Genomic DNA, 13,496 nt, shown 5'->3' with positions numbered 1-13,496 from the left:
ATTCTAGTATCTTGCAAACAAAATTAAGGTTTTGATTTCAGTCAAAACGACAACCTAATTGAGATCTGTGTCATTGACTATCAAAACTAAAACAAGCTTGGGTGATGATTGTCGCACAGAGCGTGTTCAAATTTCATGTAAACAAACAATGTATTTTACATGTGTTATATACGTAGCTATGAAACCCATATCAAATATGACGTGGCGGGACGACCACCACCCTTTAAGGACTACCCTTTTCTAAATTGACTCCCACTTGTGAAGCACTCAATGGGAGTTTCTGCAGTCAACCTTGTGTGTGTGTGTCTGTCTGTCTGTCTGTCTGTCTGTCTGGTTTCACCGACATCTCAAGAACCATTCATAGGATTTAAATGGAACTTTGTACATACATGTATCTGCTTTGAGATAATGCACAGACCTGAGTAGTCCTTGGTTGACATTCATGCATGTTTAATTTGTCATTTTTAAACCTCTCCACTGGTATGTCATGAACTGCTATACACATTTAAACGAATCTTGGTACAAACATGCTTTGGGACAGGTCGCAGATTTATAATTAATTTTTCTCTCTCTATGTTTTGATATTTCCAGAATGTTTTGTTAGTGTTATAAACTTCAATTTGTGAATCAGAACATGATTCGCACCTCAGAGTTTTATCAGCCATACAAGGTGCTTCTTTAATAAGCTAATTTACATATCAACACCATTCAATATTTGCTATTCCCTGTCTTCAATTCCGTCAGCAAATAAGAGTTATTCCTCAACCTTTGTTTGCTTTTATAAATATGTTCACCAACCATGTTTGGATACCTCCAAGTTTGAGAGTGGAGAGCGTCCTTCATTGTTGGGAGATCATGCCACAAAAGCTGAACGAGGAAGATTACTCTAAGAATAGGAAGCTAGGGAGACCACACTAAGAATGGGAAGCTAGGTAGATCACACTAAGAATGGGAAGCTAGGGAGACCACACTAAGAATGGGAAGCTAGGTAGATCACACTAAGAATGGGAAGCTAGGGAGACCACACTAAGAATGGGAAGCTAGGTAGATCACACTAAGAATTTGAAGCTAGGGAGATCACACAAAGAACAGGAATCCAGGGAGATCACACTAATAATGGGAAGCTAGGTAGATCACACTATGAATTTGAAGCTAGGGAGATCACACAAAGAGCAGGAATCCAGGGAGATCACACTAATAATGGGAAGCTAGGTAGATCACACTATGAATTTGAAGCTAGGGAGATCACACTAATAATGGGAAGCTGGGGAGATCACATTAAAAATGGGAAGCTTGGAGATCACACCACAAATGAGAAGCTATGGAGGCCACACCATGAATGGATGGTGGGTCAGGGAGATCTCGCCACGAATGGAGAGCTAGGAAGATCACACTATGAATGGAGAGCTAGGGAGATAACACCATGAATGGTTGGCCAGGGAGATCTCACCACGAATGGTGAGCTACTAGGGAGATCACACAATGAATGACTGGCTAAAGAGATTGCACCATGAATAAAGAACTAGGGAAATATCACCACGAATGGTTGGCCAGGCAAATCTCACCACGAATGGTGAGTTAGGGAGATAACACCAAGAATGGTGGGCCAGGGAAATCTCACCACAAATGGTGAGCTAGGCAGAAAACACCATGAATGGTGGGCCAGGGAGCTCGCACCAGTAATGGTGAGCTAGGGAGATAACACCATGAATGATGGGCCAGGGAGATAAAACTGTGAATGGTGGGCCATGAGATCTCACCACTATTGGTGAGCTAGGGAGATAACACCATGAATGGTGGGCCATGAGATCTCACCTCGAATGGTGAGCTAGGGAGATAACACCATGAATGGTGGGCCATGAGATCTCACCATGAATGGTGAGCCAGGGAGATCTCACCACTAATGGTGAGCTAGGAAGATAATACCATGAATGGTGGGCAAGGAGATCACGCCACGAATGATGAGCTAGGGAGATCACACCACGAATGGTGGGCCAGGGAGATCTCACCACTAATGGTGAGCTAGGGAGATCACACCACGAGTGGTGGGCCAGGGAGATCTCACCACTAATGGTGAGCTAGGGAGATAACACCATGGATGGTGGGCAGGGAGATCACACCACGAATGATGAGCTAGGGAGATCACACCACGAATGGTGGGCCAGGGAGATCTCGCCACTAATGGTGAGCTAGGGAGATCACACAGTGAATTGTGGGCCAGGAGATATCACCACGAATGGTGAGCTAGGGAGATCACACCACGAATGGTGGGCCAGGGAGGTCTAACCACTAATGGTGAGCTAGGGAGATCACACCACGAATGGTGGGCCAGGGAGATCACACCACGAATGATGGGCCTGGGAGATCTCACCACTAATGGTGAGCTAGAAAGACAATACCATGAATGGTGGGCAAGGAGATCACACCACGAATGATGAGCTAGGGAGATCTCACCACTAATGGTGAGCTAGGGAGATAACACCATTGATGGTGGGCCAGGGAGATCGCACCACGAATGGTGAGCTAGGAAGATCATACCATGACTGGTAGGCAAGGAGATCAAACCACGTTAATGATGAGCCAGGGAGATCTCACCACTAATGGTGAGCTAGGGAGATCACACCACGTGTGGTGGGCCAGGGAGATCTCACCACTAATGGTGAGCTAGGGAGATAACACCATGGATGGTGGGCCAGGGAGATCGCACAACGAATGGTGAGCTAGGAAGATAATACCATGAATGGTGGGCAGGGACATCACACCACGAATGATGAGGTAGGGAGATCACGCCACGAATGGTGGGCCAGGGAGATTTCACCACTAATGGCGAGCTAGGGGAATCTCACCACAAGTGGTGGTCCAGGGAGATCTCACCACTAATGGTGAGCTAGGGAGATAACACCATGGATGGTGGGCCTGGGAGATCTCACCACGAATGGTGAGCTTGGGATATAACAAAATGAATGGTGAGCTAGGGAGATAACGCCATGGATGGTGGGCCATGGAGATCGCACCACGAACTGTGAGCTAGGGAGATCACACCATGTATGGTGGGAGGGATATCACACCGAGAATGGCGTGGTAGGGAGATAACACTAGGAATGGTGAGCTAGGGAGATCGCACCACGAATGGTGAGCTTGGGAGATAATACCATGAATGGAGGGCAGGGAGATCACACCACGAATGATGAGCTAGGGAGATCACACCACTAATGGTGGGCCAGGGAGATCTCGCCACTAATGGTGAGCTAGGGAGATCACACAGTGAATTGTGGGCCAGGAGATATCACCACGAATGGTGAGCTAGGGAGATCACACCACGAATGGTGGGCCAGGGAGGTCTCACCACTAATGGTGAGCTAGGGAGATCACACCACGAATGGTGGGCCAGGGAGATCACACCACAAATGGTGAGCTAGGGAGATCACACCATGAATGGTGGGCAGCGATATCTCACGGATAATGGCGAATGGTGAGCTAGGGGAGATCTCACCACGAATGGTGAGCTAGGGAGATAACACCATGACTAGTGGGATCTACGTATATGTCCACTCTTTTTCCACCTCGTAACAGTTGCGTGATGTACTCCAAGCTTTTCAAATGCAACTCGATGCGATATACACGTAAAAGCTGATTGACTAGCTCTTACAATAAATATGTGTATATGTTCAACAATTTCGATTTTCTGAATCTGGGGGGTGTTTGACCTTTAGAGCAATTTGTTGATGCCCCCATGCAAAGGTCACACTGGATAGGATATCCTGGGAGGAAAAGGGGTATTACGTTATCAAACTCACCATTGTGGAAATCAAGTTATGTATCATTAAATGACCTCTTTAAAGAAATCACACCCTGGAAATAAAAGTTTATTAACTTAGACTAAATCAATGAAATAACTGCCGTACTAAATGTAGAACAAAATGGATACGGTAATGGGTTTATTAGGAGCTTTTAGCTTCACATGATTATATTCAGTATGAATTTGCTAAAATATTTTGAACCAAAACAACTTAAAAGTGGAAGGTAGTCATGTTTTCGGAGAATATATGACACCCTCCTATCAACACATGTATAATATATTTTGTTGTAATGTTATTTCAATGCTGATATCTGACCGGGGGGGGGGGGCTTCCTGCAATTTATCTTACGTAGATGTGCCGCCCTTTGCCAGGCGGTGTTCAAGTTTTTTCAGCCATCTGGTCTAAAATGGAATCCACAAATTTCAGGGATTTTCGTCTGTACCCCCTGTACAAGAATGACCGATTGTAAAATCGGCATGGGGCTGAAAATGGGTTTTTATTTTTTCAAACACTATTTTAACTTGTTTTTGCATTTCGTGTCATTTTCCGGATTTTCCCAACAATTTTCATAAATATATTATGCTGTGTGTGTGCCCTTCGACCTTTCATGGCATTCAGTGTCTCCCATCATACATTGCGTTATGGGGTATGCCGGACAACTGTTGATGGGGTATACATTTTTGGTTCAAGTTGGTCTAAAATGGGCTCTGGGTTTAGCACTGCGGGCTACACACCTATACTGTATCGGCGGCCAAGAACCCCCCCCCCCCGTATCTGATAGGACCAGTATCTCTATCTCCGAATTAACAGGACACATCATGATAACGCACCCGTCCGAACCGCACGGTGTCACGAACTCAACGGTGGACCCAGGCCTTGGCTAGCGAAGATGGTTATATATTCAGAAAGCTGAATTAATATGCGTTTATTAACATTATTTCATGTAAAACCATTAAAGATTAAATAGTCTGAATCTGAACAGTTTTTATCCGATTTTGTGCTAATTAGTGTTATTGATATTGTTTTTCAGACGATAAGATATTATATGCTAATAAGTATAACCACCCTTTTTTCCATCCTGAATTCATTTTTTTAAGTCAAAAATAGTGTACAGAAAACTGCGTAGCGACATTTATCGCGTATGCAGGTACTTGTTTTGGAGCCGCAAACAAGTCGAGCTACATAAACTTTTGAAAATTAATATGTTCAAAATGGTACAAAATAATAACATTGATATATATATATATTTCGAAAAGTATAAAAGGACTTTTAAGTGTGCAACCCTCTTTATATCGAGCAGTGGCGGATCAAGAATTTTCACTGGAGGGAAATTCAAAAATTCATTATTATAATTAATCTGTATAGGGGGGTTTATTCAAAGTATATATATATATATCCTTAATTAAATGTCGATGTCTTTTTTTTGTCTGAGAATGCATTTAAAAAACATATGGTATGGTGATTTATAATCGTAAAATATTGTTTTGGTTGCAACCTCAAATGCAGTATTCTTTTGATGAATAGGTATATTAGCGTAGGAACTATGATCGAACACATACTGTCATGTTTTGCTTTCAGACGAGGGTTTTATTTTATGGAAAATGATAACCTGCCGCATTTATCAAGATTTTTGTTTGGAAACACAAGACTCAGTCATCGGACAGCTGTATTCAGATGACCTTTAAATGTAATGTATGGGAACTTGTAGTTTACAATATTTTAAAGTCAACATTACAGACCACCCATCGACGTGAAAAAGGGTAAGCTACTGGACAAACGGTGCCGCTGAGTGTGGTGCAGATCTGAAAAAATAACACATAAAAGAAAGAAAGTTCCTTGCTAAAAAAAAAAGCTTGACACTAATCACATTTTTGAAGTAGCCACATTGACATGAGTTTTAACAAAATGTTAAATATTTGAACACCACTTTCATTTCGGCTTTTATTTACCCATAGCACGATCTCCATTTCAAAAAAAACTACACAAAACTGGGACCAGGTGGTAGCATTATGTAATCATACGACAATATTAATCTATGTTTGATATCCCAGTGAATAAATTATATATACTACGAAGTACAATTTCGGTTTGAATTATTACCATCCATAAGTAATCCTAATTTCATCCCTAATTACTCGTTTTGAACGTTGTGATATTGTTTTCTTAGGATTCAAAGCAATCTGATTAAAATAAGGTACTTGTTTAAGCTTATTTTATCACTTTTCCAATTTTTAAAATATATATATATATATATATATATTATAGATTTTATATTATTTTAATTTATTTTCTGGTAGTACTTTTTTAAGGTGTTGGAAACCGCGAAAGTCCAGAAGGCAGGAGCTATGATAATAGAAAGAAATGTGTACGTAATAAGTACAAAATAACAAAAAAAAATATAATAAAAAAGAAATAAATGTACTATGTAATATAAAGAAATACACCGAGTACAATACCGGTAGTACATACATACAGTCATTTAATCAGATTGGCCCCAAAGCAAAATAATTATCTCTGAATCATGTCTTTTCTCTTGTATTCCTGATAGTATCGTTACAGGTAATTGCCACATTTGGTCGACTTACTGTAACGCTTCTTCCCTTGTTGGTAAAAATGTTGCCAAATCTTTTTACCAAACTGCTGTGACGCAGACTTCATTATCAGTACCATGTGTTCTTGACAGAGCGCCCCCTCCAAAATATTTGTGTTTCTAACTTTGTTTTTTGCCCGTCATGCTTCATTCAAAATGGCTCCATCCACGGTTGTGTACTTTTTTTGAAACTGTGAAGCTTTTTTTATTTTCCTGCAAACAAACATGTCCGCCGCATCAAATTCTAAGGTCTTAGTACGAAATTTGGGTAGAATAGGATATGCAGAAGCCTGGGGTGTACAGCGAAAAGAGGTTTTTAAACGGTTGAAATTTCTCCGGGACATGCGTTCCCGTACTACCAAAACAACAGTATTGAATGGCGACGACATCACCCAAGAACCAAAGGACGTTATACTTCTTTGTGAACACAATCCCGTTTATACAGTTGGAATACGGACAAAAGATTACCCTGTCTCAGAAGAGGAACGGTTGAAAAAATTGGGTGCCGATTTTTTCCGCACTGATCGTGGTGGTTTGATTACATTTCACGGACCCGGTCAGATGGTGGCATATCCTATACTGAATTTAGCTCGTTACACGAAGAGTATACGGTGGTACGTTTGCCAGTTAGAAAAATGTGTTATTAGAATGAGCACTAGTTTTGGATTGGTTTCAAACACGTCTCCACACACTGGTGTCTGGATAAAAGATAATAAGGTTGCAGCAATAGGTAAGTTGTATACTATAAAAGCATTTATTTTTCACTGACTTTCAATTTCACTATTTTGACATTTTGAACATATTCACTTTTTTTGTTTGCCAATTGTGTAGGGAATTGGGGAGTTCTATTATTATTTTACATGTTCACATGGTTTTCAATTTAGCGGGTTTTACTTATCAGTGAAAATAACGAAGTTTGAACCCCATAAATAATAAATGCATTTACAGTATTCTACACTGTATAAGCTCACATTCCTATTAATTTTACTTGCAATGGCAAACGTTCAGGGTGGCTAACAAAAACAGAGCTAAGTTGTTTGTATTTGCTCTCATGTATGACTAGTCGTGGTTTTGTGACGTTTTTTGGTCCGGAAATGTATTTTGCTTCGTCTGTCAATTATATACACATCATTGTATACAGCTGGACCCTACCAATGATGTGTATATTGACAGACAAAACAAAATACCTTTCCGGACCAAAGACGCTGCGAAACCACGGCTATGAGCTGCATGTAAATTGTTATGAAAAAATGCTACTAATTTGGGTGCATGTACATTTCATGTTTGTAAGTGCTTCCATACCCCTTCAAGTTCCATAACACATGATTGACAATGCACTATACTTCAGCTTACCTCGTATATGGTAGCCCATCTGTTTACAATTCATGTTTTTTTCTTTCTTTGAATGACATCCGATCACAGTCGCTTATCAAACAACTGAATTAATTACTTACCTGTATTTACAATAGATCATGTCACTTCATATGGTCACATGTTTCTGTTATTTGAAATATCAAAATGTATAATTGTACTTAAATGTATTTAAAAAAAAATAGCTTGCATATATTGTCAATTTGATTCAATGTTCAATTATGGAAAGGTGAAACCATCTCATTTCAAACGCAAGATCCTACAATAGCTACATTTATTTTAATGAATGCACAGCTGCCATATTCAAGTATAGTGTACCGCAAAGGATGACGCATATTCTGCAACTTCTGATGACATAAGAAGTTCTAAAAGCATATTATACACACCGTTAATTGATGTGATTCTGTGTCCATTCTTATGATGCAATTACATATTTGTCTACATTATTCCAATACTGTAAAAGGGATAACTATTAACTGGGTTTTAATTTTGCATATTTTGCTGACTGGAAAATGAGCTATTAAAATAAAAACCCAGTGAATATGTAAAATTTAGCATAGAACACATTATCTAAATGATAAAACCATGAATTTAAAACCCACTGAATATGCCTGAAATTTAAACTCAGTGAAATTGTCACTCTTTAGCTTTTTCCCTGGCTACCTGAATTAGTGATATAAAAGTGGTTTACATTATATAAAATAAAAAAAAAGTTTGTTTTCAAATTTAATTTCAACTCTGCAGTGATATTAGCTCACATGTATAGGCTGTCTGTGACATCATTGTTTACATTTTTGCCAACCAGGATGTTCAACAGTGATAACAAACTTCATTCACTGATCAACACAGTCTCACCATCTGCCCACATGTTGTATCATTAACAGAAAACATACATGTATATTTAATAACGACAGCTGGGAGCAAAGTCGTTATTTTATCTTCAAGTACTAATGATCGATGGTTGTCAACCAGTCACTGCGCACATGCGTAGAACGTAAACAAGTGCGATGGCCTATATGTGATCTTGCTCTAGAAAGGAAAAATGGAGAAAATATTGAAAATTGATTTGTGGATTTCAAGTTATAAATACCATAAATACTACTGTTGTATCAGCAGTGCATTTCACTTGATGCCGTGACTGCTGTTTTTAACACCCTCTTTAGAAAGATTAAAATATGATTAGGTCTAACAAAATATTAGAATCTTTATGGTCACTGTGTGCGCACCAAAAAAATGTGAGAGCCAATCTCCCCCCCCCCCCAATTATTTTACAACTGCACAGCGCCCTCTGTTGATGTATTGATTAAACCTGCAAAATTTGTGATTGTCAAATATTATGGCAAAAAAAAGACAATTAAATCTCAAACTTCTTCTACCCATATTTATATTGTTATACTTTCTTATTAGCTACAGGCCTTTACCAAAATCTTTGGCAAAATGTGGGAAACACTGTTCTAGTTTATTTTGTGAGTGGTAAAAAAGTTGACTTCGGTGGCCGAAGGGTTAACACTTATGTTTTTTGCCAACAAATATGCAATTTCCATCCCAACTGAACTCATCTTGCCGTGAGTCACTCTGACAACTTTCTCATATTTTTTTACAGGTATCCATTCAAGTCGTTACATTACTTCACACGGTTTAGCTTTGAATTGTAACACCGATCTGAGTTGGTATGATCATATCGTACCATGCGGCATCGTAGGTAAAGGTGTTACTTCGCTATCCAGAGAGCTACGCAGAGATGTAACTATTGATGAGGTCACCCCACTTTTTCTAAAAGCGTTTGAGACAGAATTCAACTGTCACATTGAATCAGAGGATGGTTCTGCGTTTCAACAGGACAAACTTCCTGCATGAGTCTTTGCTCAAATATATATATATAGTTGTTATCCTACCAATATTGTTTTTGCTGCTGGTGTATTTCAATCTAAGCTTTTGTGATATTGTCCAAATGTCCACTTCACTTGTCCCCAAGATTGCAAAGTAACCTCATCCTTTGAATGTCAAATTCAATATTTGTCACGTAACACCAAAAAATTAAATAAACCTGAATAATTTTGTCCATGTATTTTGGGGAAAAACCTCTAAAATAATCAAGATATGAGATGGATAACTGTGTGTATTTGGTTCAAAATTAATAAAGAACGATATGAAATAAACATACTTGGAAAATGTTTTTTGTGGGTCTTAGCCGATAGTATCGAGTTGTATATACAACACTTGTACAACAAATGAGAGGTTATTATTATTTGTTATACTGTCAAAATATTGCATAATGGAATGAATGTATAGTTTGAAAAAAATAAAATACTGATTATTGTTTTCTAGTATTTAACATTGTCTTTTAATATAGTGCATTTTTTTTCTATTAATATACACCAGTCACAGGCAATATACATTTGTTTTTGTCGAACATACATATTTAGTAACTTGAACTTTAATAAATAGTTAAACAAAATTTTGTTTCAATCCCAAAACTTGTTTGTATTCAAAATTAATTATGACACTGCATATTCATAGTGAAACAAACTAAGATAAAGGGAATAATATTATATAACAAAGGGCAAGGTCACCAGAGTTCAACTATGTTTGTATCTCTATATCTGTAACTCGAACAATTCAGCAACTCGCATAAAACTAGGTGTTAAATAATAAAGCACATTAATTACTGATTTTTATTTTTAATGATAAATGTAACCCATAATAATATAACTAACGTAGGGCTTTTATACGTAGGAAGAATATCTGGGTAATATATGTAACAGACACGGTGGGTAATGAAAGTCGTCATAGGCATGCAATGAAGTTGCCCTGCGTACAGTGCTGTGTGGTAGGGGACGCGTTCGGATGTTAGATGTCGCCCACCACAGTTCTGAGTACCTAGATAGATAAAGTCTGGGACTGGTGATGGTGGCGTTTGGTCTTTACTAGTGGTGTTTTTGAGACATTTCAGTTTCAGAAAATTTTGTAATGGTTGTTACGGATAACTATCGTCATTTCAACCGATTTCGGCTGGGAAACTACTTACTAGTATTTTTAACTTGCACACCAACTCCGGTGCGCTCCCTGACATTGTCTAATCATGTCTAATGGGGTACGCAGGGCTGTGGTGGGCGACATATATCAACCAAATGCGTCCTCGTACACACATAACTGTGTACGCAGGGCTAGCAGTGAAGCTGCGGTCAGCATAACCGTGGGAGGCAGCCGTCCACCGCAACTGCCCGCTTCGGCATTATAGGAAAACCAATTTGTCTTTCGTTTTCACGAATTTGAGTCAGCTCGTATGTGCAGAAGTACAACCGACGACGGGCTTTTTACGAATGAAATGTAGACGCAATAATGTGATTCGCCACTTTGTTACAAATATTATGTAAATTAAGGATTCTGTTTTAATTTTCGAAGATTGCGAACGTGAGAGAACACATCGCATGTTGAAGCAACACAATGTTACTGTTCTGATTGGTGCTGATGAAACAAGCTGCCAGCGCGTGGAATCCGCACGGCAACTATAAAAAGCGCCGCGTTTCGCGCCATCATCAATACTGGTTGTTGATTCTTCAGATTCATACAGATTTAATCTACAATGTCTGGTCGTGGTAAAGGTGGTAAAGGGAAGAAGGGCGGCAAGTCTAAGACTCGTTCCGCCCGTGCTGGTTTGCAGTTCCCTGTCGGCCGTTGTCATCGCTACTTGCGTAAAGGTAACTACGCCAATCGTATTGGCGCTGGTGCCCCTGTCTACATGGCAGCTGTGCTCGAATATTTAGCTGCTGAAATCCTCGAGTTAGCTGGAAATGCCGCCCGTGACAACAAGAAGACGAGAATCAATCCTCGCCATGTTCAACTTGCAGTACGAAATGACGAAGAACTGAACAGGCTGATGGCTGGTGTCACCATCGCACAGGGTGGTGTACTGCCAAATATTCAGGCGGTACTTCTGCCCAAGAAAAAGTAAACCAGTGTGCACGGCACACACAAACCAAACGGCCCTTTTCAGGGCCACCACATCCTTCAGAAAGAGAACTACCGTCGTGTTTTAGTATGTATTAGTGCTTAGTTTGCTTATTTGTATTTTTGTGTGATTTTTTTCTCTTCTCAAAGTCCGAAGTAAATATATGTAGACGTCATCGAATAACTAATGAATAAAGAATATGACTGAGAATGATTAACGACTGGTGTACAAATGGAGCAGAATGGGTATGCTCTTTCGAAACTCCTGGCATTTTCATATTATCATGTACCACCATGATATGTGCTATCAGCTGGCATCGGTGTCGCTGGGTGTATATCATATACACCCAGGCACGCCGATGCCAGTTGACTGTGCACTATATGATCGATACGTCTTTCTCTTGTTTACTTGTTGTTTCGCTTTGTCCTTGTCGATTTTTAGTCATTTGTTTTGTGTTCTTCTACTTGTAAATCCAATGACAACATATTGGGATGTCGTTCAAGTGTGTTATGATTTCGAATAATTATGATTGATCGTATCATATTGCTCATGGTCTAACCATGTGTCTTATTTTCGACGGGCTTGTTGTTTCCACTTGTCGCGTCTGGCAAGGTGCCGTCGCTCTTTCCCAGAGAAAGTTTGCAAAGATATTATTTCAGCAACTATCTTCTCTTTTCTTTATTACGGTGACCCAATCCACTAAAACTAATCATTCACTGAAAAGTAAGCTCCTCTCCATCATTAACTTTGCCACCCATATTCAATGCGGACTGAAAAAAAAAGCATGACAATATTTCTCTCACAAGAATTGCGCCTGGATGGCAAATATGAGATATACAGTGTACACCATTTCAATAAACTAGTTACAAAATACAATGAGCATTTGTAATTGGTTCCTAGTCTATCAGTATCACTGACTTAAAACCCACCATTCATTTCTATAACACTACAAATAAATATCACATATTATTATACATCTGTCACCGTAACGCCATACGTTACAGCGTGCCGTAATTTGGCAGTATTTTACGGGGTATTTTCATCCTACCATATTAGGAAATGCGAATTCCAAATATGGAACGATTACGCGCGTAAGCGTCCTCTAATAATAAAAACAGACATGGCTGCCACCAGAGTTTGACCGGACATTCCCATAGTGTATCCTTGGAAGGAAAAGATGCTGCGCGTCGGTCGATACTCCAGCTGTACTGTCTTCGTGCATACTTTGAGGTATTCTCGTAACTTTACATTCATTCATATTTCATTACAGTGAGTAGGCTCTCGCCGGCCGAACGGCATCAGACCTCACTGACTGTGTTGGGTTTGGAGCATTGCGGAGGGCGCAACTCACGCGACCCCTGTCAAGCTATGTAGGCAGTTGGCCTTGTATACATACAACACAAAGTTCACAAAAACAAGGGAATGATCATGCCATCTTGATCAACATTCATTCAACGGTCATTCAAATACCGTGCATCCTGAAAATAACAATTAACACCTCTTAATCGTAATGTTAATTAGGAGATGCTGAATTGTTGAGTTACGCAAATCACGCCAATATTTCATTAACCACGCCCACTTCTGCGAAACCACGCCCAAATTGTAACTCGGTGTTCAATTAACAGAACTTCGGTTACGGGCAACCTATATTTTAGTTTTTGTTGAATGTCCACATTTAGTAACTTCAATTTAATTAGCAGTTTAACCCAACTTCAACCCAGCTCTCATTGAGAAGAGAACAATGTATGATACTGTATGTACCATAGTACATGCAGAGATTTTT

The 13,496-nt window shown here is 39.5% G+C and overlaps 2 protein-coding genes across 2 annotated transcripts; both read left to right on the top strand.

The window, feature by feature from the left end:
- The first annotated feature begins 6,557 nt into the window (after nucleotides 1-6,557).
- LOC100370456 (octanoyl-[acyl-carrier-protein]:protein N-octanoyltransferase LIPT2, mitochondrial-like) lies at nucleotides 6,558-9,920 on the top strand. Its single transcript, XM_002734115.4, has 2 exons — nucleotides 6,558-7,120; nucleotides 9,365-9,920. The coding sequence occupies exons 1-2, from the start codon at nucleotides 6,616-6,618 to the stop codon at nucleotides 9,616-9,618; spliced, it is 759 nt and encodes a 252-aa protein (XP_002734161.1). The 5' UTR covers nucleotides 6,558-6,615; the 3' UTR covers nucleotides 9,619-9,920.
- A 1,427-nt stretch (nucleotides 9,921-11,347) lies between these two features.
- LOC100370306 (histone H2A-like) lies at nucleotides 11,348-11,716 on the top strand. The gene has a single exon (XM_002734114.1). It carries the CDS (start codon nucleotides 11,348-11,350, stop codon nucleotides 11,714-11,716), a length of 369 nt encoding a protein of 122 aa, XP_002734160.1.
- Nucleotides 11,717-13,496: the final 1,780 nt, after the last annotated feature.

This window comes from Saccoglossus kowalevskii, chromosome 1 (genome assembly GCF_978046115.1).
Source record: "Saccoglossus kowalevskii chromosome 1, keSacKowa6.1, whole genome shotgun sequence".
Taxonomy (NCBI): Eukaryota; Metazoa; Hemichordata; class Enteropneusta; family Harrimaniidae; genus Saccoglossus; species Saccoglossus kowalevskii.
Note: the sequence above shows the minus strand (reverse complement) of the source record. Positions and strands in the feature narration are given on the sequence as shown.